This window comes from Mesoplodon bidens (assembly GCF_964165515.1).
Source record: "Mesoplodon bidens genome assembly, chromosome: 7".
NCBI lineage: Eukaryota > Metazoa > Chordata > Mammalia > Artiodactyla > Ziphiidae > Mesoplodon > Mesoplodon bidens.
Genome location: NC_138164.1, coordinates 111,343,192 through 111,368,350, shown reverse-complemented (window position 1 = coordinate 111,368,350; position 25,159 = coordinate 111,343,192). Strand labels below are relative to the sequence as shown.

Below are 25,159 nucleotides of genomic sequence, written 5' to 3'. Positions count from 1 at the left end.
GTGGTTTAACGTTGCTGCTCCTGTCGGACCCAGCACCCTGGGCCGGAGGACCTCCGCTCGGCTTCGGCAGGGCGTGTGTGATAACAGTGATGAGAATCGTAGCCTGTGGTGATTCCGCGCGGGAGCCATGCCTACTCTATGCTAAACCTTCATCCTGGCGTCTTCATTTAATCCTCCCGGCAGCCCTGTGGGGAGGAACGATTATTTCCGCTTTACAGATGGGGAAACTGAGGCACGGACTTGTGTAGTAACTTGGCCCAAACCTTAGATCTGCGAAGTGCGGCCGCCTGAACCACTCCTGGATCTGTATGACCCGGGAGCTCCGTCCCTCAACAGCCCCCAAACCCGTGTTTCCTCCCAGTGAATTGTGTGGCAGAGGGACCCCAGAGGCTGCGGACACTGAGAAAGCCCCTGAGGCCGCCTGTGTGTTGGGGGGAGTGGAAGGTGGTCAGAGAGGGCTTCCTGGAGGAGATGATATCCAAGCAGAGCTCAAGGAGGAGTCGAGCAGAACCAGAAGGGCCAGAGAGCATGCCCAGCTTCTGTGCGGAGGTCCACCAGAGAAGGAGGACACATCCAGTGCGTTAGAAGAGGACAAGGATGGGTTGGCGGTGGTGGTGGTGGGGGGCGTCGTGCACAGGGCTGTGCAGAGCCTCCCAAGGATTGTTATGGGTCCAGACTTGTGAGCCAGGGGAACCACTGAAGGGGTTCAGGCTGAGGGCTAGTATGGTCCAATGGGCTTTGGGAAGATCTCTGAGGAGAAGGGCTGGGCCCCGGGGGAAGAGGGTAGGTGATGGATGTCCCGGGGCACAGCGATTAGTGTGTGGATTGGGGAAGTCTGCGGTATTTTATAGAATCATCAAGAATTGCGCAAAGATGGGACTTGGGAGGTGAGAAGGGAGTGTCTAGCAGGAGGCCGGGGAGTCTGGCTTTGTGGCTGAGTGATGGGGGATCACTCCATGTCATGGGGGCCCAGGAGGATGAGCAGGTCAGGGAAGGGGATGAGTCCAGTGTGGGACATGGTGAGGGGAAGGTGCCCAGGGCCAGCCACTTGGGGGACAGGAGCTAGTTCAGAGCTCCTAAGAGCCCTGAGGTGAAGGGAAGGGAGATCTTACTGTGGGCATCGCATCAACCTGACCTGGAGGGAGAGGTGCGGAGAGAGTAGAGGGAAGCAGCCTCCCCCCTCCCAAATGAGGAGACAGGACGCCTGGAGCCTGGAGTCGGCAATTAAGCTCCAAAATTTAATCCTCACGATGATCTCAGGAGCTGTTAATCACCTCCTCTGTGCAACAGATAGGGAACCAGGCTCAGAGAGGGCAGGGACGACCCAGGTCACAGCAGGCCCGCAGTGTGTCATGGGCCGGATGCCAGGACCCCTTCTGCACCCTCCACAGAAAGGGCACCTTCTGTCCTGAGAGGTGCCCACATCTGCCCTCGTCTCCCGGAACACAGGTGGCTGGCCAGCGTGGGAAGGGGAGGGCAGGTTACTGCACTGTTTCCGATGCTCCCAAACCTTGGCCCATCCTGGCTGGGGGGCAGCTGAGGGCCTGAAAAGAGAAGCCCCAGGCGGGAGGAGGGCAAGCACTGGTCTGGGCCGTGGCCCCAGCAGGTGTTTTCCTCCTGTGTCGTGGACCCCAGGTCATGTCTCCACCAGCCTCAGGTGGCCACGGCAGCGGAGGACTCGTAGACGTGAGCTGGGAGGGACGCTCGGAGCCCCTGTGCGTAGAGTGGCTCAGAGCAGGGTGCAGCTGCAGCTGCGGGTCTCCATGGCTGTGAGCAGGACCCTCAGGTTGCGTGGAGCGTGGGGTGGGTAGCGGAGAGTGTAGACCTTCTCCAGCCCAGGGCGGCGCAGCAGGCAGGCGCGGTGGTGGGAGAAGGTGTCAAAGGAGAACTTGCCGTGGTAGCTGCCCATCCCGCTGGCACCTGTACGGTGACAGGGAACACAGCAGTCAGGCCCCCAGTGGCCAGCCGAGGAGCGTCAGACAGACCTGGGCTCTGCCAGTCACACAGTATGACTGGGGTGGGCCACTTCACCCCCCGAGCCTTGGTTTCCCCAGCTGTAAAGCAGGCTAATCATGAGATGCTGTGGGTAAAGGGCTTAGCCCTGAGCCTGGCCCCAGCACCCACTCAAATAAATACTGGGGACACCAGGTGCTGGGGCACAATGGGTAGACAGCGGTCAAGAGTGGATTCTGGGGGTGTGGGGGATGTATTGGGAATTTGGGATTAACAGACACACACTACTCTATATAAAATAGATAAACAAGGACCTGCTGTATAGCACAGGGAACTATATTCAATATCTTGTAATAACCTATAATGGAGAAGAATCTGAAAAGAAGAGTGTGTATATATATATAACTGAATCACTGCTGTACACCTGAAACTAACACAACATTGTAAATCAACATTTTCAATCAGAAAAAAAGAGAGAGGAAAGATGGAAAGTAAAAAAAAAAAAAAAAAGTGGATTCCGGGACAGCTGCCCAGGGTTGAATTCCAGCTCTGAAGTAGCCATGTCACCTTAAGCAAGTGACTTCGCCTTGGCTTCCTCTGTGACATGGGATGACAGTGGCACCCACCTCCTAGAGTTGCGGGGATTGGGCAAGTGTTCAGACCCATAGATACAGTAAGTGCTGTGTTGTTATGAGCCGCAATGTCCACGTAGGGAGGCAGTCAAGGACCCGGCAGTGGGAAGTCCAGGGGACCCAGCCTGGTGGAATCAGGGGTAATCCGGGAGGGTTTCCTTGAGTGAGTGGGGCCTGAGGGATATGACGCTGACCAGATAAAGTGGATGTGTGGGGCTAGAGGGGCCCAGGCTCGGGGACAACTCAGGGAGCCTTGGAGGTGGGTGACCATGGTGTGTTGGGACTTGGGCAGAGCTCTGTGTGTCGGGGCAGCAACCAGGGAAGCGGGGAAGGGGGTGGAAGCAGGACTCCATGGCCAGACCAGGAAGGGCGGCCTCAGGAAGCTGAGTCAGAGCCCTGGCTCTGTCTGAGGGCCTGGGAGCCGTAGAAGGCTTTGTCAGGGGAGCAGCAGGGTCAGATTCACCTGCAGACAGAGCCCCACGCTTCCCTGAGGAGGGGGTGCTGGGGAAGAGGGTTCCAGAAGCGGGGACAGCAGCGGTGCACAGCCCTGGACCTCCACCACCACAGCATCGACCTCAGCCTGCCGTGTGCTCCTGTGACACCCGCCGCTCCCCAGGGAGGGTCCAGGCCCACCAGGGCAGCCCGCCAGGACCTGCTGGTCATTTACTCTAGTGCAGGTGTGGGCAGGTGGCGGGACCGCAAGCCTCTGGCCCTCTCGTCCCCTGAGGAGGAGGTGGGCTCAGAGAGGGGAAGTGGTGGCCTCACATCACACAGCCGTCAGGCTTGCTGGGACCGCCTCAGAGGCCAGGACTTCACAGCGGTACTGGGGGCTGCTTGGGCTTGGTGGAGGAGGGGAGCCGGCAGGAGCCCCTGTCTCCTGTGCGACATGCCGAGCATCGGACAGAGGGGGCACAGGAGGGGTTAAAGGAGCAGCATGTAGCCTCACGGTGGAGTACAGAGAACGCCTGAGGCCACCCTGTGTGTGCTAAGCCCTAGCAATCACAGTGATGCTTAAAAAAGACCTAAACTGTGTATCTGTGGGTCCACCTACATATGTAAATGCAAAGACAGGTATGGAAGGTTCCACCTCAGGCTCTGCAGAGGGGAGCAGGCTGAGAGCTGACGGTAAGAGATGGCACGGCTCTGCCGGCACGTACCCACTCCTCCGAAGGGCAGGCTGGCGACAGTCATGTGCATGAAGCCGTCGTTCCCACAGAAGCCCCCACTGCTGGTCTGGGCCAGTACCCGCTTGACCACCTGGGAGAGAAGCAGCTATGAGGCTGGTGGCGGAGCTGCCGGGGCCACGGGGGCTCTGTCCGGCCCCCTCAGGGCCCTGGGACCCACTGCAGGGTCTAAGGCCACCATGAGAGTGGGAGGCGGTGGCTGTGGAGCAGCCTGCCACCCATCCGCAACTGGAGACGTGTTTCTTGAGCATCCCTTGCTTGTGGCCCATGCAGCTGACTGTGGACACAGACTCAGGCCTGATGGGGAGGCGGGAAACCCAGCATCCTCCTGGGGACGTGGAGGGTGCAGGGTGAGGGGCGGGCAGTCAAGGCAGGCATTCCCGGGAGGGATGTGAGGTGCCTGCTGAGTCTCAAGGCGGGGCAGAGATGAGTAGGAGGGCCCCCAAAGGCAGAGTGAAGGGCAGGTGGGGAGGCCAGGGGTGGGGTGGGGGGGCAGGGATGCAGCGGGGGGCCTGTGTGCAACACAGGGAGGACACTGAGGTTTGGGTTTTGGAAACATGAACTTGACCCTTGCTTGACTTAATGAAGGCCCTTCCTCTTCAGTCTGTAGGTGTATCTGAAGAATGAGGGCGGTGGGGTGGGGTAGGGGGGGTACTTCCCTGGTGGCGCAGTGGTTAAGAATCCGCCTGCCAATGCAGGCGACAGGGGTTCAAGCCCTGGTCTGGGAAGATCCCACATGCTGTGGAGCAACTAAGCCCACAACTACTGAGCCTGAGCTCTAGAGCCCGCGAGCCACAACTACTAAGCCCACTGCCACAACTACTGAAGCCCGTGCGCCTACAGCCCGTGCTCTGAAACAAGAGAAGCCACCGCAGTGAGAAGCCCACGCACTGCAACGAAGAGTAGCCCCCGTTCGCTGCAACTGAGAAAAGCCCGCGCACAGCAACGAAGATCCAACGCAGCCAAAAATAAATAAATAAATTTATAAAAAAGAAGAAGAAGGGGGGGGAATGATTAGTAGACACTAAACAGTAGTTGCACGAAAACTTGGCTATAGTTAGTTGCAACGTGTGACCCTCAGGTAACAGCTAGGTCAGGACTTGCCTGCTGGTCAGTGGAGTGGACCCCTATCCGCCGACTCAGAAATCCCACTGAGAGAAATCCCAATGGGGGGGCAGGGGACCAGGGCTCATTTGTGGGCCTGCATGTCCTGGTCATTCATCCTCCCCCAGTCGTGCCATCCCATGTCATGTGTGCCTTCCATGAGCCAGGCAGAGAAAGGGGACGCTGCCGCCACCAGGCCATGATGATGCAGAAGAATGGAGGCGGGGCTGACCTAGAGGGGACACTGGACCCTAGAGAAGACCCTGGGGAGCAGCCCACTAAAGGCCCAGGAGAATGTGGCCTAGATTGGAGGGCAGGGGGAGGCCCTGCTGCCCCGAGGAGAAAGGAGAGGGACAGAGCCAAGACAGTGCCACCGTCCCAGAGCTCCTAAGACTGTCCCCGAGGGGCCAGGATGCCCGCCCCTCCCGCCAGGCCCCTTGGTCCACTCTGGTCCTGGTGCCACCTCACCCTCTGCTGACCTCACTCCCCCCTCCACTGCTGCCACCGGCTCCCACCTCTGTCCAGCCCCACCTGGCTGCTGTTGGAGAAGGTGTACAGGGCCAGGGGCTTCTCCCGACGGCGGATGAACTCGATGGCCTCGTCCAGGCTCCTCACGTTCATGATGGGCAGGATGGGCCCGAAGATCTCCTCCTGCATCACCGGCTCCGTCTCCTGCACACCCACCAGCACCGTGGGAGCTGCCCGGGCACAGGGCATGGCTCAGCCCCCAGGGGTGGGGCCTCGGGCAGGCAGGGCCCAGGAACCCAGGGCTCCAGGCTCAGGGACGTTTTGGCGAAGGTGATCTCCCCACAGCCCCCGGGAAGTGACCTTGAGGGGCTCCCCAGCCTGACTGGAGCCCGTGGGGCCCAGAGAGCCCCTCAGCCTTGGTCTTACAGTCAGAGGGTGACCGGATCTGAGGTCCCAGGTCCCAGCCTGCTGGGGAGCAGTGTCACCCTCTAAGCCGTTCAGCCCAGGAGACTGGGGCTGCTTTGTTCACAGCATAGCGGGTGCGCAGGACGGGCTGTTGAAATTCAGAACCAGGAATCATGGGCTCATAGGACCTGGGGTCATGGCCCCGTGGAGCAGCAGATCTTGGGGCTGAAGTTTGGAACCTGAGCCCTAGAAATGTGGGGTCTGAGCTTGGAGAATCCAGAGCCTGGGCCAGAGTGCCGAGTCGTGGTGTCACAGGCTCAGACACGGCAACGCGGAACACTAGTGTCACAGAATCATGGCACCAGAGCCGTGGACCAGGCTGGGCTCTAGCAGTGGGGTCGGGGAGCCTCAGGGCCCGAGGTTACAGGCTGGGCCCAGACTCGGGGCCCAGCTGTGGCCCCCAGTGTGGAGGGGCCACAGCTGGGGTGGGCTGGGAGTGGGGCACAGTGGCAGGGAGGGCGGGACTCACCGATGTAGCGATCGCTTTCATCACTCTGGCCCCCGATGGCCACGCGGCCACAGCTCAGCAGGCCCCGGAGCCGCTGGAAATTCTTCTCACTGATGATGCGGCCCAGGTCTGGGGAGCTCTGGGGGTCTTCGCCATAGAAACGGGTGATGGCACTCTGCAGGGCGGGCAGCAGTCGAGCCTGCATTTCGGGGCTGCACAGGATATAGTCGGGGGCCACGCAGGTCTGGCCGCAGTTGAAATAGCGGAAGAAGGCCACGCGGTTGGCCACGGTCTGGGGGTCGCAGTTGTCGTCCACGTAGCAGGGGTTCTTGCCCCCCAGCTCCAGCGTGACGGGTGTCAGGTGCTTGGCGGCAGCAGCCATGACAATCTTGCCGACTTGGGGGCTCCCTGGGGTGGAAGGAACCAGAGTGGCTCTCGGTCACTTGGGCCAGGTGGGATGGCCTCAGCCCAGGGCTGGGACCCCTCAAGGGGGCTCACTCCCTGCCCTGCGGCTCCCTGGAGAGGCAGTAGAGTGGAGGGGGGTGCGGGGGAGAGTCGCCCTCACCTGGCTTTTCCTTGTCAGTTGCTGCTGCACTGGGACCTTTTTCAGGTCGTCCCCCCTCCCCTTCCTCCCCCCTCCCCCACCAGCCCCACACAGTGGAAGGTCCCCAGGAGCTCTGCCCACAGCTACAAGCCAGGCCCAGCTCCCTCTCCTGACCTGCCCAGGTAGACACCCAGGAGCCCCCGTCTCCCTGCTTCTGATCCCAGCTGGTCCACATTTGGGTCTCCCCTCCCTGACCTAATCTGGCAGCCGTGGAGCCCTCCACACCCACTGTCTGCCCCACCCCCGTTCCCCTACGTCCCCACCTCTCCTCTGGGTTGGTGTCCTGGGTCTCACAGTCCCCTCTTCCACTCAGCCACCCCCCAAACACTCCTGACAGCGCCCCCAGGCCTCGACACACTCTTGCCCATGCCTGGCCCAGGGTCCCACGCTGCCATTTCTGTCCTGATGACCCTGGCCTTTCTCGCCAGCCACAGCGGCCCGAGGGAGCCCAGGGCCCAGTCACCTCTCTGGTCTCACTTCCTCCCACTTCCCTGACCTCGTTCCCCCCCATCCGGGCCCCCGTGTCCGCTGAGCCGGCCCCAGGGGCCTCCCCCTACCACACCTCCTCCCTTAGGTCCTCCTGTCTTTGTTCAAACACCTCCCTGTCTGTCCGCTGTCCTGACCACGCCCACAACTGAATTCCCCACCTCCACCCTGATCACCTTTGCACGGGCTCCATGACAATGTAGGAGGCTTTGCCTTCCTAGCCCTGCTTTATCCCAAGGCCTCGCGGTGCCCGTCTGCGCTCTCAGTAAACATTCACTGAGTGAGTGAGTGAGTGGATGCTGCCCAGGCCACGTGCTGTGACAAGGGCTTTCATGCATTCATTTGTCCTTAAGACAGGCCTGTGACTTGGGGATGGCCCCTATCATACCAATAAGGAAACTGAGGCCTGGAGAAGTCAGGAGCTTATGGCGGAGTAGCTTCTGGCGGTCCATCGGCCTCTGCACAGACTGCCTCAGGGACCTGGCATGGAAGCTGGCCTCCGGGGGTCTGCCTGCCTTGCCTCTGCACCCTGGGTCCTGGGGGGCCAGGGCCCAGAGTCCACTGAGCTTCGGGCTGTGATGGTGGAGGGTGGTCAGGCGCCCCCCGCCACCCCGGCTTCCTTCTCCTGGTGCTTCCGCCCCCTGGGAATCTGTAGGAACAGCTGAGGGCCCTGGCCCCTCTGCTCCCACAGTCGCCCTCCCTGTCTGTTAAGGTGGCGGCGGGCAGGCCTTGTCCTGGGCTCGTGGCAGGGTCTGGGGAGGAGAAAGGCAGAGATGGCGCGTCCCCTGCTCTGATGGGGACAAGGTGTGCCACACAGGAGGCGGGTCCGCTCCTCCCTCCCCCAGGGCCTCGCCTTGTCTGTATCCTCCACCCTTTCATCTCTTCTGGTAACTCCATCCTGGTCACTTGAAGCTAGGTGGTGTCTGGACCACATGGGCACATGTCAGGGTGATGGCAGGTGACCTCTGGGAGCAAAATACAGCCTGCCCCAATCCTGGCTAGTGCAGTGGGCACTGCATCGTTTTGTCACCCGAGCCCCCAAACCCTCATCTGTCCAGCCCTCCAGAAGGGTCGTGGGCTCAGGAATAAGTGCCTGGCACAGCGGGAGCTCAGCAAGGGCAGATGCTGTGATGTGTGAGATTGTGAGTGGTGGAGAGGCCTGTTTCCGGGATGGGGCCCATCTCTCCCAAGGGTCCCCAGGGGTCCGGGGCTGCTCCCCAGCCTGCTCAGGGAGAGTGGAGCAAGCTCGTCCTGGGGCCGAGGGCACCACCTGGCACTTCCCCCAGTCTGCATCCTCCCTGGCTGGCTGTCTGCTCCTGTCCCTTGTAGCCTCTCTCAGAGTTGGGGATAAGACCCTTAAGGGTGGGGCTGGGCTCAGGCCTCTCACCTCTCCCATCCTGCACAACCCCCAAACTGGCTCCCCACCTGTGAAGAAGATGTAGTCGAACTTGTGCTCCAGTAGCTGCCCGGTCTCCTGGGGCCCACCCAGCACCACGGCAAAGCAGCTCTGCAAGGCAGAGGGGCGGAGGGCTCCCTGTGGGACCCCAGCCTGAGAGCCCAGAGGGCGCCTGCCTGCCTGCCTGCCTGGGACAGCTCCCCCCCTTGCCTGGTGCCCGGGCTCCAGGTGGGCTGGGTCGGGGGGAGCGGGGTGCGGGGAGCTTCCCAGGGGCACTGGGCACAGGCATTCCCAGCCCAACAGGTGTAAGGTTGGGGCCTGGCAGGTTGGGGGTTGGGACTGAGGCTGGGGCTGGGCCAGCAGGGCTGAACAGAGACAGACAGGGACCCCCAGGGGACAGGCCCCACCCCTCTGTTTCACTCAGAGGGAAACAGGCTGAGAGGGGCGGTGACCTGGCCAAGGCCACACAACCCAGAGGAGGCAGGAGTGAGGCTGGAGCTCAGCTCCTGTCTGAGGAGCCACGCCAAGGGCTGCCCGGCCCAGCGGGGCCTGCTCAGCCCTGCTCAGCCCCAGGGTAGCTGCTTGGTCTGTACCTGGCCCTGCTCACCTGGTCCAGGTATCGGGGCAGCACCTCGGCCAGGACCTTCTCAGTGCTCTTGCTGATTTCCGAGGGCTTCAGCACCACGCAGTTCCCTGAGGGGCAGGGCGGGGAGAGGAGGGGGCCAGTTGTAGCCACTCCCCGTCTCCATTCAGTCCTCACACCTGCAGGGCAGGTGCCGGCTCACTCCACCTTCAGGTGAAGAATATGGCTCAGAGAGGTGCCCTGCCGGCCCCAAGGCCACACAGCCTGGGGATGGTGGGCCAGATGGGAACCAGGCCTTTTTAGCCACCTGGTGCCAGCTCCCCCCTCCTCCCTGGCTCTGTGGGCGGCTGTGAGGCTGGGGGGATGGGCGGGGGATGGAGGGAGAGGGTGGTGGTTCCCTCTCACCTGCTGCGAGGGCGCCCACCAGGGGCTCTAGGCTCAGGTTCAGAGGATAGTTCCAGGGGGCGATGATGAGCACCAGGCCGAAGGGCTCCTTTCGGATGAAGGCCGAGTCCAGCTGTGTGGCCTGGGTAGGGGCCAGAGTGATGGTGAACGGTGAGGTGCCAAGACCCCAGCCCCTCAGCCCCACCTGCCACCCAGAGAGGCTGCCTGCAGCCCTGACGCCCAGGGTCACTCACCAGGTTCTTGGGCACTTTCTCATCCTTCATCCAGGCCCGCAGGTTCCTAAGGGCCAAGTTAACCTCGTTCTGGCTGATGCTGATTTCAGACACCTCTGACTCAAAGGCTGACTGCAGGGGAGGGGGAGGGGCAAGAGCAGGGCTTGGGCCAGGGTACCCAGGATCCGCAGGTGGCCGGAGCCCTGGGGTGGGCAAAGCCTCCCCAGGCACGGCCTGTCTTATTCACGCATTCATTCATTCATTCACTCCATGTTCACTGAATGGTTACAGTGCGTGGGTGCTGTTTCTGTGCTGGGGATGCAGCGGTGACTGAAACAGAAAACCTGCCCCATGGAGCTGACATTGTAGGGAGGACGGTCGACGTGATGATGAGAACACTGACTACTCCATTAGGACGTGACAAGCACAATGGGAGGATGAAACAGGATAAGAGGGATAGAGACTGCTGGAGTGTGTGTGCGTGTGTGTGAGTGCATGTGTGCATGTATGTGTGTGTGGCTTTGCTCTAATTTATATAAGATGGTCAGTGCCAGCCTCTGGGATGGGGTGACATTTGAGCAGTGAGGAAAGGGAGGGAAGGAGCCCATGGATACCTGGAGGCAGAATATTCCAGACAGATGGTATGTCCTGTGCAAAGGCCCTGGGGCGGGTTCAGGCTTGCTATGTTCCTGATTAGCAGGGAGAAGAGTGGGTGAGGTGATGAGGCCAGGCAGCTGGGGTGAGGACTGTTGAGCAGAGCAGGGACAGGATCTAACTTAAGTTTGAACAGGACTGTCTGTGTGGCCCTCTGTGGCCTGTTGTGTGGATGTCAGTCTGCAGGGAACACTGGGGACAGGTGTCTCTGGGTCACTGGGGACTGGTCACTGGGGACAGGTGTCTCTGCCATCAGTTCCCACAGCCCAGGGGCCAGGGCAGATTTCAAGGGCAGGAGTCAGAAAAAGGAGAAAATCAATAGGGCTTTTGTCCTGATCTCTGCCGGCTGGCATGCCTGCCCCACCCCCACGAGGGAGGAGGGACCCAGCCTGTGGGCTGCAGACAGCTGGAGGCCCATGGCCTAGGACACAAGAGTCAGGCTGTCCTGATGCCTGAGACTCAGCCATTATGGTGCAAGTTCCTTCCTGTCAGAGGAGAGGGCGATGGGCCCAGGAGTGCCAGAGCTGAGCCTTGGGGGGAGGGGGAGGGTACAGGGACCTTGGGGGGAGAAGTCACTCCCACCAGCGCTTCTAGGAGCTGAGCCTGCTTCAGACATGCCTTCTACTATGTCTGTGTCCACAGCCCACACTCCTGCCCAGCGAGGTCTCTCTCCTGTGACCTGACTGAGGTTTGGGCCTGTTTAAGGGATGATCTGGACCCTGCTGAATGCCAGGAGTTTGGAAGCGTAGGCTGTTTTGAGCCAGGGTTCTGTGCCCTTAGGCAAGAACATGCCCTCTCTGAGTCTCCTCTGGGGGTGACTGGGGGTGACTGGTTGTGACCACCTCTACCTGGAAGGGCTGTTGGGGGTTAAATGGGAGGATTTGTGCAGGTCAGACAGGGCAGATGCTGCCTGCTGGGAGGGTGGGGGACAGGGCTGGCTGAGCCCAGAGGGAGGGACCAGACCAGAGGCAGGGTCCAGATTGGATTTTCTGCGCTGCTGCTCCCTTTGTGGGGCGCGGGCTCCTGGAGCCTTGAGGGTTGCAGGCAGGAGGTGAAATCTGAGCCATAGGGAGAACAGGGACCAGACAGACCATCGGGTCAGGTCTCACGGAGGTGGCCAGGCCAGGCCAGCTGGTGCGCAGGGCAGAGGCTCAGCGGGGTGTCAGTCCCCAGGGAGCCCGACATGCCAGGGTAGGGGGTGTGAGCCCCCTCTGTCCTGGACCAGGTCCGGTGAATGGACACTCCCCACAGGGAGGCAAAGCCAGGCCCCTTGGGTGTCAGAGAGCCAAGGAGAGTACGACCCGGTGCCCTGGTTTCATAAATGGGGTAGTGGATGATTCCAGAAATGGCTGATGAGGGAGCCCGGGTCTCACCTGGCTACAGTCCTGGAGCGTGGTGATAAATTGAAGGTTTGAGGACCCTGAGAAAGGGAGTAGGTGTCACTAGGAGGCCACGTCCTCAGGACAAGTCTTTGTGGCCAGCTTTTGCTGCCCCCGTGAACGGGGGTGCCCTGATCCATGACCCCAGGTGCCATGAGATACTAGTCTCGAAGTCTGTGACTGCTCTGGACACCTGGCTGGGTGCCTGCAAATCAGGTGGGGCCCAAGGAGGCTGCAGACGGCCTCCCAGGCCTGCCAGTGCCGGCATCTCTTTCATGACCTGGGTGGAGCCAGCAGGCCCACCGGAAGGGCAGGGGAGGCAGGAGGGCAGAAAGGGATGACCCCAGGATTCTGCTCGTGGGCTCAGGAGGTTTGGGGAGAAGATGAGCTCAGTGCTCAGCATGAGCCAGTGTGGGACTGCTGCAGCCCCCTGGGGACAAGTGGTGACCACAGGGGCTGGCCGGCAGCCAATATGCACCATGGGCCCGTCCTGGGTGTTAAGTATCAAAACAGCACCTTACCAGCTGGTAAAGAGTCACAGCCTTGGAGAGTTTACAGGTGGTGAGGGGCCAGTGGGGCGTCAGGGGTGAGCTTGGGCACCGTGGCCTTTGTGGCAAGCTCAAGGGACATTTTGTCCAGAGAAGAAGCCCCTGGACCATTGTCCTAGAGCAGCGGCAGCCACACGGGTGGGCCCTGCTGGCTGAGATGGTGGAAGGCTACCTACAAGGAAGTGTATTTCTTGAGGTATTGCTGTGGCTGCTGCTGGAGATGGGAGGGGCTGAGCCCCCAGGCCTCCAGGGTTTGGACAGAGGCCATGATGCCCACGGTACCTAGTGAAGCAGAAGTCCTCCACATGCGGCCCTAGCGGTGTGACCCAGCTCCCTGGACCTCATCCCTTGCATACCTCTGCCTCTTCCACTCCCCTTCAGCCACTCTGGCCTCCTTGCTGCTCCTCAAGCACAAACACACCAAGCACCTCCTGCCTCAGGGCCATTGCACATTCTGTGCCCTCTGCTGTTTCCCCCCTTGTCCACGTGGGTCCTTCCCCCTCCTCCTTCAAATGCCACTGTCTCAGAGAAACCTTCCCTCACCCCCACATACAAAACAGCACCCTGACCCTGGCCCTCTCTCACCCCCTTCACCCTGGGAGTGTCTCTCCATGGCATTCATTACCATCCAACATGCTGTGTATTTATTTACTGTCTAGCTGTGTCTCTCCCCAGGAGGCCAGCTCCCTGGACACAGGGACTTTGTTTTATTTGTTGTATCCCCAGAGCCTACAACAGTACCTGGCCCATAGTAAGTGTTCAATAAATAGTAGTGGAGTGGGGGAATTCCCTGGCGGTCCAGTGGTTAGGACTCTGAGCTTTCACTGCTGAGGGCACGGGTTCAATCCCTGGTCGGGGAACTAACATCCCGCAAGCTGCACCGCACGACCAAAAAAAAGAAAAACATAGTAGTGGAGTGAATGAAGAAATGAACGAATGGGTGAATGCAGAAGAGCGGGTTACGGCACAGGAAAAGAGGTGGGGTTTGACGGCTTTTAGTTCCCCCTTCATGGAGGAGGCAGCTGTCCCCATCTCCCCTGTCTCAGCCTCCCCACCGCTGCCCTCCTCCTCCCACCCCTGCCTGTCCACCCCCAACCCACCTTGTGCAGGTCCTGCGCCAGCGCCTCCTGCAGAAGCTCCTTGTTCTCTTGCAGGAAGCGGCTCAGGCCCTTCAGCTGGGCAGCCCGGAACTCGGCCGGCCGCGTGCGCCCCGAGCCGAAGGTCTCCCGCAGCCGCTGCAGCGTGTCCGTGAAGGGGTCCATCCTGCCGGGCGGGGCAGCGTGGGCCGGGGCGCCCCACCTCCAGGCGCCCTCCACCGCCCCTGCTGCACCCGCGTGGGCCCACGGGCACCCCCCATGGGGACTCACACGTAAGCCCAGGGACCAGGGCTGCCCCACCTACACATACACACACACAAACACACACGCAAGGGGCACACTTGGACACCCACTGACAGAGCTACAGACCACACCTCTTGACCAGTAGGCAGGAGGGCTCTGGACCCCGAGGCAGTCACGGGACTGGGTGTGGGCTTGGGGACAGCTACTCCGTGGCCCCTAAGAGTGAGCAGGGAGCCAGGGGGTCACGCTTCTTCCTGCCACACGGAAATTAGCCCTGAGCCATGGCCCCCACCCTACTCCGGTGCCCCTCCTGGAGACCGGTAGCCCTAACCCCAGCAGGTCTGAGTGGAGTAACCAGGGGAAGTTTGGTAACTAGAGGCAGAGTCCACCAACCACCACTTGGGACATTCCCAACACGGAATGCTCTGTTCCCACTGTCCCCAGCCTGGGGGCCCTGCCCAGGGTGGCCAGGCTGGCTGGTGGTGGCTCAGAGGGCTGGGTGACAGGACTCTTCTCCCTGTGCCCCAGCTCCGCAGCAAGACGGGGAAAGAAGAACCCCACCTCCCAGAGGCCCTGCTGCCCATCCCAGCCCCATCGGCCACAGTGTTGGAGAAGCAGGGAATGCTGAGGGGTGAGGGGTGAGGAGGCAGTCAGGCCTCCATGCTGTCATCAGCCAGGGCTGGTAGGCAGGGTAGGGGCTCTGACATTCCCCCGGGTGCCCGCCTGCTTACTCGAAGCTCATCAGAGGAGCTCTCTGATGCACTTAGTCCTCAGCCTGGTGCCAAGGACCAGTGGGGACCCTTTCCTCCTTCTCCCTCTGACTCACTTCTCTTCTGGTCTCTGCTTGGCTAGTGCCTCCTTCAGGCAGCCCACCATGATTACTCCCTCACACATTCTCACAGTGGGCCCTTGGTTCTGCTCCCCAGCGTACTGTGTCATACCTTGTGATAAATACCTGGTTTCCTTCTGTCCATCTCCCTGCCCCGCCTCCTCATCCCTCTCTTACCCCTCCCACTGGACTGGGCAGCAGGACCCCTCTTTGCCTACTTAACTTATCATTTGGGGCTTTGTGCCCCAATCTCCTCATCTGTTAAGGTCACCCTTCCACCTACCACCTGATGGGTGTTTATCAAGGGTGAGACCATGCTGGCCAGTTCTAAGCCCAGGACAGGGCGTCAGTGCCCTCAGGGTTGCCAGCTATTGTTAAGTGACCACTGCCACCACGGCCCTAAGTTTTCTGGAGGACTCCATGAGCTGTTCCAGCCAACAGGATGGCCTGCCCTGATGGGCACTCTGTGCTGAGAGCCTGCTGGAGCCCTACGCTGTCCCCATAGGCATGATGGGGGCCAAACTGACCCCACAGTCCTCCTACTCTGATCAGGAGAAACGGGGCAGTCGTCTCGGGCACAGGGCAGGCACCACATCCCCCAGAGAGGGTGACTGTAGCAGAACAGGGACATCATCAGAGCCCCTCTCACTCCAGGTTTGTCCCCAGCTCCAACCCTCCTCCAGGGAGGAAGGCATACTGGCCAGAGACCCAAGAGCCAAGAGACTTGCTGACCCCTAAAGCCGCCACCTGAGCTCAAACCCTGACCCCGCCTCTCTGGCTATGTGACCTTGGGCAAGTCACTCATCTTCTCCCTGCCTCAGTTTCCATGTCTGTAAAAAGGGGATGTTACCGTTCCACCACATGAAGCACCAGCCATTGTGTGCATGGTAAGAGCTTAATAATGGTCAGCTGTGGTTATTGCTACCAAGTACTCAACAAATATTTATGCCTCTTCCTTCCCCCCATCCTCTCTCACCTTCAGACTTCTGCTGATGGATGCTGAGGGCAAACCACACCCGCCCCTCTCCCGCCTCCGCAAGGTTCTTTGCACTTTCCTAAGAGTCTGCAGAACCCACAAAAATGTAAGGCACGTCACTTGAATAGTGCAACTCTGAGTACAGTGTGGGGTGGGGAGCTCTGCGGGGGTGGAGGTCTGGTTGGAACATTCCAGCAGCCTCTCCTGGCAACACTGAGGCCAGCTCACACCATACTGCAGTTTGGTCAGGACCGAGGCCCCAAGGGGTGACTGCTGCAGGGCAGGGAACTGGACTCAACCCAGGTAAGCAGATGTGCAAGGCTGCCTTGGGCTTGGGGGGACCCCGGGCCCGTGACCTCACAAGGGAGCCGAGCAGCCACTGTGGACACACAAATGAGGGGGTTCCTTCATCGGGTGGTCTGGGGGCCCTAAGCCCACCTCCCTGGGAGTTGCTAAGTCACTTGACGTGACAAGGGATGGGCCTGGGTCCCCGGGCCCCAGGGCCAGCCACCTTCCCTCAAGGCCATGAGCCTGGGGATTCTGTAATAATAATAATCAGAATAGTGACTAAGCACTGACTGTGCCAGGCACTGTGGCAGCGCGGGTGCCGGGTGTGAGTGCAGCATGGCTTTTGGACGGCACCCCTGTAGGAAGCTGAGGCCCAGGTCATGTGGCGCCGAGGAGGGTGACAAGGCGGGCACTCAGCTCTGCTGCCTCCAGATCAGCATCATGAAACAGCTGCTGCCCGAGCCCCGTCCCTGGGCCCTGGCTGGTCCTGCCGATGAGCTACCTCCCAGCCCCCACCTCTGCCCACCCTCTCATCCTGTCTGCCTCGGTTTCCCTGTCTATACCACATGCCTTCTAAGAGCACCCTCCGTATGACGTGTCGGGGGCCTGAGGACCTGGGTGCAAATCCCAGCAACTCTGTTTATTAGCTAGGAGACCTTGGGCAGGTGGCTTGGCCTCTCTGTGGCTCACTCTTCCCATCTGTGCAATGGGGATGGTGTCTTGTAGGTACCCCAGAGGGCTGTGAAGTGCTTGGTGCAGGGCCGAGCCCCGTGAGTGCTCAGTGAGGACAGCCCTGAACGACGGTTATTCAGATGGCAAAGGACAGCTGTGCTGGGGGGTCTTGGGGAGGAGACCCTGGGGTGGGAACCCGAGGAGACCTTGGCCCAGTGTGGGCACCAGGGAGGCGAGGACATCAACTTGAGACCCAGGTGGGGGCAGGGATGCGGGGCTGGCAAGAGTGACAGTGGTGAACGTGGTGGCCTGAGGGCCCAGGGGACCCCCATCAGCCTGTCAGAAGGTGGACGGCACGGGGCTGCCTCGAAGGCTCTGCAGGTCCCAGTACCCTAGGGTCTCCAATCTGATCTCCCCTCTCTGCCCCGTGTAGCCTTAACCTGGATTTTTACAAGGTCTCCCAAACTCTGGGGAGCAGCCCCCTCCCTTCCATGGCGGGTGTGGGGAGCTGGGGACCAACCCTTGGCCGTGGGCCAAGCTAACCCCTGCCCCACTGCACGGAGAGGCTGTGCCACCGGCTGCCTGATGCTGGCGAAGTCTCTCCTTCCTGGACCCTGGCAGAGCCCATTCCCAAGAACAAGATCGCTCAGAACCGCTCGCTGCATAGCCCACCCTAGCAGCAGGCATGCGTGGCAGTTGCCCAGGAAATGTGTTGCCAAATGGATGCTTGACCACCCCCCCAGAGACAGGGGTGCATTCCTTCCTGGGGTGGCTGGTTCAGAGTGGGGACTCTTGGCTCCCTTGGTAACTCCAGGGAGAGGAGGGGCGCCAGTCCAGCTCAGACAAAGTAAGGGTGCTGCCTGGCCTCGGGGACTCTTGGCCTCTCTCTTTGCTCTCTTAGGCTGGGGCAAAGGGAACTCCCTTCCCCCTTCCCCTTTCCCCTCAGGCGAGCAGAGAAGCTCCGAGAAGACAAAGCTAGTCCCTGTGCGTGGCCGTGAGTGGCCAAGCTTGCCAGGACTGGCGGCAACCCAGAGTGCCCAAGCCAACCTGCCAGCGGGTCCCTGGCCCTGACTGCTCGCTGCTATATCCCCAGCCTCTGCAGAACGCCGTACCTGAGGCAGTGCCAAGCTGCTCTTCCTCCTGGTCGGCCCTGCTCTACCCAGCTGCCCTCCATTACGAGATGTCCAAGGCTGGGCCAGCCCCTGGGGCGGGGCTGTCCTGGCCTCCTGCCTGACTTTGACTCTGGGCTGGCTGGAGCCTGCAGGCTGAGATTTCCCCATCACTTCCCTCAGGGGCCTCTAGATCCTTTCCTGGACCACAGAGAAGGAGCCAGGGCGCAGAGAAGGCCAGCACCAGGCCAGGGCCACACAGCAGGTCTCCAGGGAGCTCTGAGCTGAGGGCTCCATCTCGACCCCTGATGGGAAGGATGGAGGATGAGTCCGGAGTAGTGGACCCAGGAATTACGGTGTGGGGTGCGGGCCGTGGCCTGGAGTAGCAGGGAAAGCCCTGCTCCCCACACCCCCCCACACACCCCCCAGCCCCTCTGAGCCTCAGTTTCCCATCTGCAAAATGAAGAGGTCAGATCCAAAGACAGCTGGAGTCCAGAAATCCAATCCCAGGGCCCAGGCCTGCTGCAGGCTTCCCTGTCCTCTGTGCGTCTGTGTCCAACATCACCACCTCATCCGGCACCCCGCTCACAGCACCTGTCACCCTGCAACCTGACATTTTACAATGAGGAAATGGAAGTCCAGAGAGAGGGCCCAGGGCGTGAGTGGCAGGCTGGGACCCACATGAGAAGGTTGTTGCTCCAGAGCGGAGGCTGGGTCCACCCCCGATGTCCCCTCCTGCCTCCTGGGAAAGAGCACCACCCTCTGCCCTCTAGGTGAGCCGTCATAAGTGTCGCCATGAGGTTCCTGTGTCCCTGCCCCTCAGCCTCACCCCGCCCCCACCCCAGGCACACCCGTCAGAGCCAGCACAAAGGGGGAGGATCCCCTGGCAGGTGCTGGTGTCAGACAGGCAGGCGATTAGGTTACGGGTAGGGGGACAGGACTATCCTTTGTGCTATCGCCCGGTGCCTGTCGCCCTGGGCCCGCTGCAGCCCTTCCACCTTGGTGCCCTAGGTCTTGCCTGGGATGCTGGCCCAGGGCCTCTGGGCCGACTGGGCACCTAGGAGATGCTCCTCACTGCCCCCACCCTCCCCGCTGCCCCTGCCTACCTGGGAGGGCGGGAGAGGTCTCCCGGCCCACACCTGCTCTGGTAGCCCCTGGAGGCTTCAGCCGTTTGGGACTGGGGTAAGGGGCTGCAGGGGCCCCGTCCTCTGCGTGGGATGGAACCCCAGCCTCTGCCTGTCACGTGGCTCAGCATGTGACAGCGCTGCCCTGCTGTCTGGAGCTGAGCCAGGCAGAGGCAGAGCCAGTGTCAGGCGGGGCTGGGCTGGAGCTGAGCCTGGCAGCGGTCAGCCAGGAACCAGGTCCAGAGAGGGGCAGCCACTGATCTAAGGCCACACAGCAAATCAGGGACCCACCTGGGGAGGTACTGGTGGGTGGAAGGGGTATTGCAGGATCCTGAGGGGCCCCTCCCTGACCGGGGATACCTCCTGCAGGGGTTACCCCAAACTTGTTATGAATTCAGCCTGGGAGGTCCCCAAAGAGGCCTGTCCTCCTGACACAGGGGTCCTAACCTGGTCTGGGAGTGAAGCTCCCAGGCAGTGGGAGGCAGTGGGGGGGCCGTGCCCCTTGGGGAGGGACAGGGACCGGCCCTCTCCCCTTTCTGGCTTGGATGCCTCTTGTTGATCCTCAGAGCTCCAGGAGCAGGACTTCCCTGGTGGTCCAGTGGTTAAGAATCTGCCTTCCAATGCAGGGGGCGAGGGTTCGATTCCCAGTCAGGGAACTAAGATCCCACAAGCCGTGGGGCGACTAAGCCCACGTGCCACAACTAGAGAGAAGCCCGTGCGCCGCAAAGAGCTCGTGTGCTGCAACCAAGAACAGACGCAGCCAAATTAATTAATTAAAAAAAAAAAAAAAAAAGCAGCTCCAAGGGCTCCGTGATACCTAGGGGTGACATCCTTGTCGCAGGGAACTCGGGATAAATGGGGGATGTTGCAGGGGGTACCACTAAGAGCCACTCTTAGAACCAGCTCCGGCGGGTGGCAGGCTCTGCCGAGGTCCCAGGTCAGCCGGTGGGGCGGGTGTCGGGCTGGGGCCACACAGGAGAGGGACAGGTGGGGATTCTAACCTAGCCAGCCCCAAGTCCCCAGCCCGCAGCGTCTCCAGGGTGCCCTGAACTCTTGCTTAGGAGCTGGGTGGGGGTTACCCCCACTCCCAGGAGTCTCAGCCAAAAGCAGCATCTCTCCTGGACACTTGCTGTGCCAGGAGCTGGGCAGGGTCTTTGGCACATCCCAGTTCAGGGACCTCCCGACAGCTTGTGACGACCATCAACCCCATGATTTTTAGTTTAAAAAATGGTAAAGATTAGGGCTTCCCTGGTGGCGCAGTGGTCAAGAATCTGCCTGCCAATGCAGGGCACACAGGTTCGATCCCTGGTCCGGGAAGACCCCACATGTCACAGAGCAACGAGCCCGCAAGCCACAACTACTGAGCCTGCGTGCCCCAACTGCTGAAGCCCGCGCGTCTAGAGCCTGTGCTCCACAACAAGAGAAGCCACCACAATGAGAAGCCCGCGCACCGCAATGAAGGGTAGCCCCTGCTCGCTGCAACTAGAGAAAGCCCGCGTGCAGCAACGAAGACCCAACGTAGCCAAAAATAAATAAACTAAATAAATTTATAAAAAACAAAAAACAAAAATGGTAAAGATTTGCCTCCCTGCCGGGGAAGTGGTGTTAGATGAATCAGCAGTGGACTCTGCGTGCTACTTTGGATACAATGCAGGGGTGACACTTCACAAGACCCTCGGAGCTGTCTCAGGGTGTTCAAACCAGGAGCAATATGTATCTCTCCTGTTTGCTTTTCTGCAAGGAACATCTATTATTTTTATAGTGAGAACAAAAATAGAACCTAGTATAGAGAAAACCATTTGACAACAGTGAGGGTAGATGTGACAGGGAGTGCTTGAGGTCTGGATGGGGTGGGAGGGGCCGCTGACCTTGCTCCTTCTCTGCCCTGCAGGTCACATGGGCTGTGTTTATCTGGGTCCCCTCTAGGACAGCCTCAAAGGAAGTCTGAAGGCTCCCTGACAGCAGCTTCTTAAGCCATGGAAAAATTCTTTCTGGAAACAAGGGGATTTATAAGTCAGGGTTTAGTGAACAGAAACCAACCTAGGTCTTTTGAGTAGGGAAGGTTTAGTACAGGGAATTGGGTTGGTGAGGGAGCCTGGAAAGGTCAAAGGCAGGAAGTGGTGTCACCAGACCCCAGAGGGTCAAGGTCAGCCAGGGAAAGCTAGACCATGGAAGGACTGCTCTGTGGACACTGGGACACTGGAGGAGTCAAGCCACTGTCCACGTGCTCCCCCATCCCCGCCCTAGTTATGCCCTTGCTCTCTCCTCCTCCCAAACCCAGAACCTCCCACTGGCCGAGCCTAACCAGGAAGCCTGTTGCTCAAGTATTTGTCTCTCCAGGAACAGTTTGCCAGTCACATCCAAACCCCAGTCTGGACTGATCTGGAGATGTTTTTCTTGGTAATTGACAGAGTTCCTGAGCGTCAGCAGATTCTAGGACCCCAGAGCCTGAAAGCGCCTGCTTCTCAAATTCATCCAGGGTCACTGTGTCAAAAGCTAACAAGACCAAAATTACTCCTCACTCAGCTTGGGACATTTGAATTTGCATTCTTCATGTCAGTGTTTTAAAAAATTAATCGATATTTAAAATTTAGATGTAAATATATTTCCTTTTCGTTTTTAATAAGATTAGGACAGTGTCATTAACCACTGGATGCCATAATGTCAGGTTTGGAAACAAGCTACCAGGACCCACCCCCCCAACAAATGTTCTAAAATGAATTGATTTTAATAATGCAATTCAAAATTAAAAGTTACCAACATCACAGAAGGAGTCCACATGTAACAAGGACTCCAAGGACTTAATTAACTCATTTTAGGGCCCTAAATGGTACAGTAACCTCTTTTTTAGGCATGGACCAAGACCCCACAGAAAGTAAGCAATATTGCAGAAAGCCAACATCTAAGAAGTAGCTGCCAGAGACTTCCCTGGCAGTCCAGTGGTTGACTCCAAGCTTCCACTGCAGGGGGGCGCGAGTTTGATCCCTGGTCAGGAAACTAAGATCCCACATGCTGTAGCGCGGCCGAAAAAAAGAAAAAAGAAGTAGCTGTGGGGCTCAGCACAGGGGAGGCCAGGGGGACCCACTGGTATGGGCAGACCACCCACTTCCTGGAGCAGTGTCTCTGCTCCCCTCCTACCTTCTCTTTGCTTTCTGGCTGGTTCATAAAACACACTCCACTTGATTTCGTCTTGGGGGTCCCTCCTGGTGAGAGATAAACAGCCTGTGAGTTCTGGGTCTGCCCAAGGCATCTGCTGTTCAATAAGCCTTGCCCCCTTCCCCATGAGCACACAAGCCCGCCCAGGAGGCCTTTACCCTTTCTTGGACGACACACACCCGCTCTGGGTAAATACTGGGCCACCTGAAAACCTCAAAATGCTGGATGGGGGGCTCTCGGGCGGAGGGAGCTTCAGGTGGCTGCATCTTGGAGCTTCCTGACCCCTTCAGAGGTCACGCCATCTTCCCTTTGTCCCTTTATAGGACTTTTGTGGGCTTGCCCTCTTTCCAACATAGGGACAACTAAAAATCTTCCCTGTCCTCTCTCTCTCTCTAAGAGCCATTGGGCCTGGGACACTGCCCCTCACTTTCCTTGGGTGCAATAAAAGAAATGCTCACATATTGATGTCTGGGGAAGTCATTCTGGCTTATCCATGAGTTAACTTGAATTTAATGCTAACTGGAACAGCCTGTTTGTGGCCTATCAAGCATACACTGTACATCTGCTTTAATCATTAAAGAAAAGGGCGCATTGACCAGAAGTAAAGAATGTCCATGTTAAAAATAAAGATGAAATGTGTCCCTTCCTGGGACGCCAATGCTGCTGCTCCTTTGATAATAAGACTTCTTTCCCAAGTGCCAAGGCCATACTGACTCACCGTGTTGGTGCTGATCTGTTTATTTTTTGTGAAACCTTGAAGGAATGTCTCCCTGACTTGTTTGATGTTCTTTGTTCTGACAAGACATAAAACTGTGCTGAAAACCATGCTTCTCCAGAGCAGTTCCTCAGAGTTATCTGAGAGGCTGTCTTCTGGGCTATAGTCCTCAGTTTGGCTCAAATAAAACTCTTTTCTATTCCCATTACAGATTATTTATTGATTATTTTCATTGACAGGTGTCACACTCCCCTCTCTTGACCCTAAAGGTCTGCTCTGGCCTCTAAGATGCTTCTCTTCCTCCTGGTCACTAGGCTGGGCCCCTCCATCCTGTTTTCAGTGTGCAGAAGCCTTTTTCACCTACTCCTGTTTTCCAAGGGAGGAACTATTGGGGTGAGGGAAGACGAGGTGAGGGGGCTTCCCACACTAACGCCCAGACAAAACCGGGCACCCTGGGGACCCCGCTGCATGGCAAGAGGGCCCTTCCCCCACCCTTCCTCCCTGGCTCGTCTCAGGTTCTCCGTTCTCCGTCCAAGGAGCTGGAGGAGCCAGGTGCACTTGGCTGAAGGATTTCTTTCCATAACTGCCGCAGGTGCAGAAGGTGGCAGACAGGGAGGTCATTTCCAGACCACAGATGCCAGTCTCCACCCAGGCCCAAGGGCCCCCTTTCTAATATGGTTTCAGGAGGGTGCTCTCTTAGGAGGGGCCAGGGCTCCTCCCTGGTGTCCTCCTCACCCACCCTCTGTGGTCACACCGGCCACCTCGGACAGCTACCTTCCCCTCCGGCCTGGTCTCCTGCCCGCCCGCTCAGTTCTACAGGACTGCGTCCTCCTGTGGGCGGCAAAGTCCACTGCCTGCGTGCGCCCCAGGCCCCATGACCTCCTGGACCTCATCATCCTTCCCCACCCCGTGCCATGGCCATACCCTGGACTTTGTCATCTCCCAAGGTAATGAGCCCTGCGTTCACTCTCTGACCACAGCCCCCCGGTGCTCACTGCATCCCTGCTCTCCCGCCTCCTCCTTGCCTCTGGACCACCTTGGGCCCCGCCCTCTCTCTTGCTCTTTCCATATCTCCCACTGCCAGGTCCTGCCTGCCTGACTCCACCTGTCTGCTTTACTCATATCTGCACCTGGGCATGGTCTGGAGAAAGTTCCACCACCTTGCAGCCAGAAGCCTCTGTAAATTCATACCCTCCACACGGCCAGCTCTCCACCTTCCCAGCAACCCTTCTGGGGTGGATATTTGTCATCCATTTATCCGTCCATCCGTCCAATCACATTGATTGAACACCTACTAAGCGCCTGACACAATCCTCTGCATGAGCGGTACGTGATGAAGAGTCACCCGGGGGGACAATTAAACTACAGAAAACCAGAAGGGAAATAGTTGGGGTGCGGTTTGTACCCTTCATCAGGGATGACTTCTTATTCCGAGGGTGGGAAGGACCCCTCCTGGAAGGAGCAGGGGAAGGGGCTCTCCAACCAGAAGGAACAGCTTGTGCATTGTTCTGAGTGGGGGGAGGGAGGGGAACTGGGTAATTTTTAAAAATTAATTAATTAATTTTTGGCTGCATTGGGTCTTGGTTGCTGCACGCAGGCTTCTCATTGCAGTGGCTTCTCTTGTTGCAGAGCATGGGCTCTAGGCGTGCGGGCTCAGTAGTTGCGGCACGCGGGCTCAGTAGTTGTGGCACACGGGTTTCAGTAGTTGTGGTGTGCGGGCTTAGTTGTTCCGTGGCATGTGGGATCTTTCTGGACCAGGGCTCGAACCCATGTCCCCTGCATTGGCAAGTGGATTCTTAACCACTAGCGCCACCAGGGAAGCCCCCTCTACACATTTTTACATCAGTTTTTTTTGTTGTTGTTATGAGTTGTATGAATTCCTTTATGTATTTTGGATATTAACCCCTTATTAGATGCATAGTTTGTAAATATTCTCCCACATTCCATAGGTTGCCTTTTTATTTTAATTATTTCTTTTGCAGTGTAGAAATTTTAAGTTTGATGTAGTCCCACTTGTTGATTTTTTCTTTTGTTTTTCATGCTTTTGATGTCGTGTCCGAGAAGTCATTACCAAGACCCATGTTGAGGAGTTACTGTGTTTTCTTCTAGCAGTTAGATTATTAGGTCTTATGTGTCTTTGATCCATTTCAAGTTAATTTCTGTGCATACTGTGAGACAGAGGTCCAATTGCATTCTGGGCATGTGGTTATGCAGTTTTCCTGACACCATTTGTTGAGGAGACTATCCTGAAACCAATATTTTTAAAAGCTTCCCAGAGTATTTCTAACCAGGCTGACACCCAGAGCTGTGGAGTGTCAGCTCCAGCAAAGCAGAAGTTTCATGGGCTCTCACTGCAGCCCCAGACCCAGTGCCCAGTCAGGCAGGGGCAGGAGGCTCTGGCCCCTGCTGCAGGGTGGTGTGTGTGTGTG

General features: G+C 58.7%; 1 protein-coding gene across 4 annotated transcripts; it reads right to left on the bottom strand.

Annotated features, from left to right (window-relative positions):
• Window positions 1-1,586: 1,586 nt before the first annotated feature.
• Window positions 1,587-20,448, bottom strand: ALDH3B1 (aldehyde dehydrogenase 3 family member B1). Of its 4 annotated transcripts, none has more exons than XM_081239827.1 (10): window positions 18,842-20,448; window positions 13,622-13,784; window positions 9,962-10,072; window positions 9,729-9,849; window positions 9,348-9,433; window positions 8,770-8,851; window positions 6,276-6,662; window positions 5,405-5,571; window positions 3,743-3,842; window positions 1,587-1,920 (listed from the first exon to the last, which is right to left on the bottom strand). In XM_081239827.1, exons 1-10 carry the CDS (start codon window positions 18,988-18,990, stop codon window positions 1,730-1,732), a joined length of 1,557 nt encoding a protein of 518 aa, XP_081095953.1. In that variant the 5' UTR covers window positions 18,991-20,448; the 3' UTR covers window positions 1,587-1,729. The 4 variants fall into 4 exon arrangements, with proteins under 4 accessions (XP_081095953.1, XP_081095956.1, XP_081095955.1 ...); XM_081239830.1 differs by lacking the exon at window positions 18,842-20,448 and adding an exon at window positions 17,739-17,837; XM_081239829.1 differs by lacking the exons at window positions 8,770-8,851; window positions 9,729-9,849; window positions 9,962-10,072; window positions 13,622-13,784; window positions 18,842-20,448 and having other exon boundaries at window positions 9,348-9,427.
• Between the last annotated feature and the right edge of the window lie 4,711 nt (window positions 20,449-25,159).

Excerpts from the sequence above, each read along its gene's own strand:
- ALDH3B1 (XM_081239827.1), bottom strand. The coding sequence starts at position 18,990 with ATGCTGAGCCACGTGACAGGCAGAGGCTGGGGTTCCATCCCACGCAGA. Across the intron at positions 8,852-9,347 it reads TGCCCCGATACCTGGACCAG|AGCTGCTTTGCCGTGGTGCT; the intron begins GTGAGCAGGGCC and ends TCTGCCTTGCAG. Across the intron at positions 1,921-3,742 it reads CCTGCCCTTCGGAGGAGTGG|GTGCCAGCGGGATGGGCAGC; the intron begins GTACGTGCCGGC and ends GTCACCGTACAG.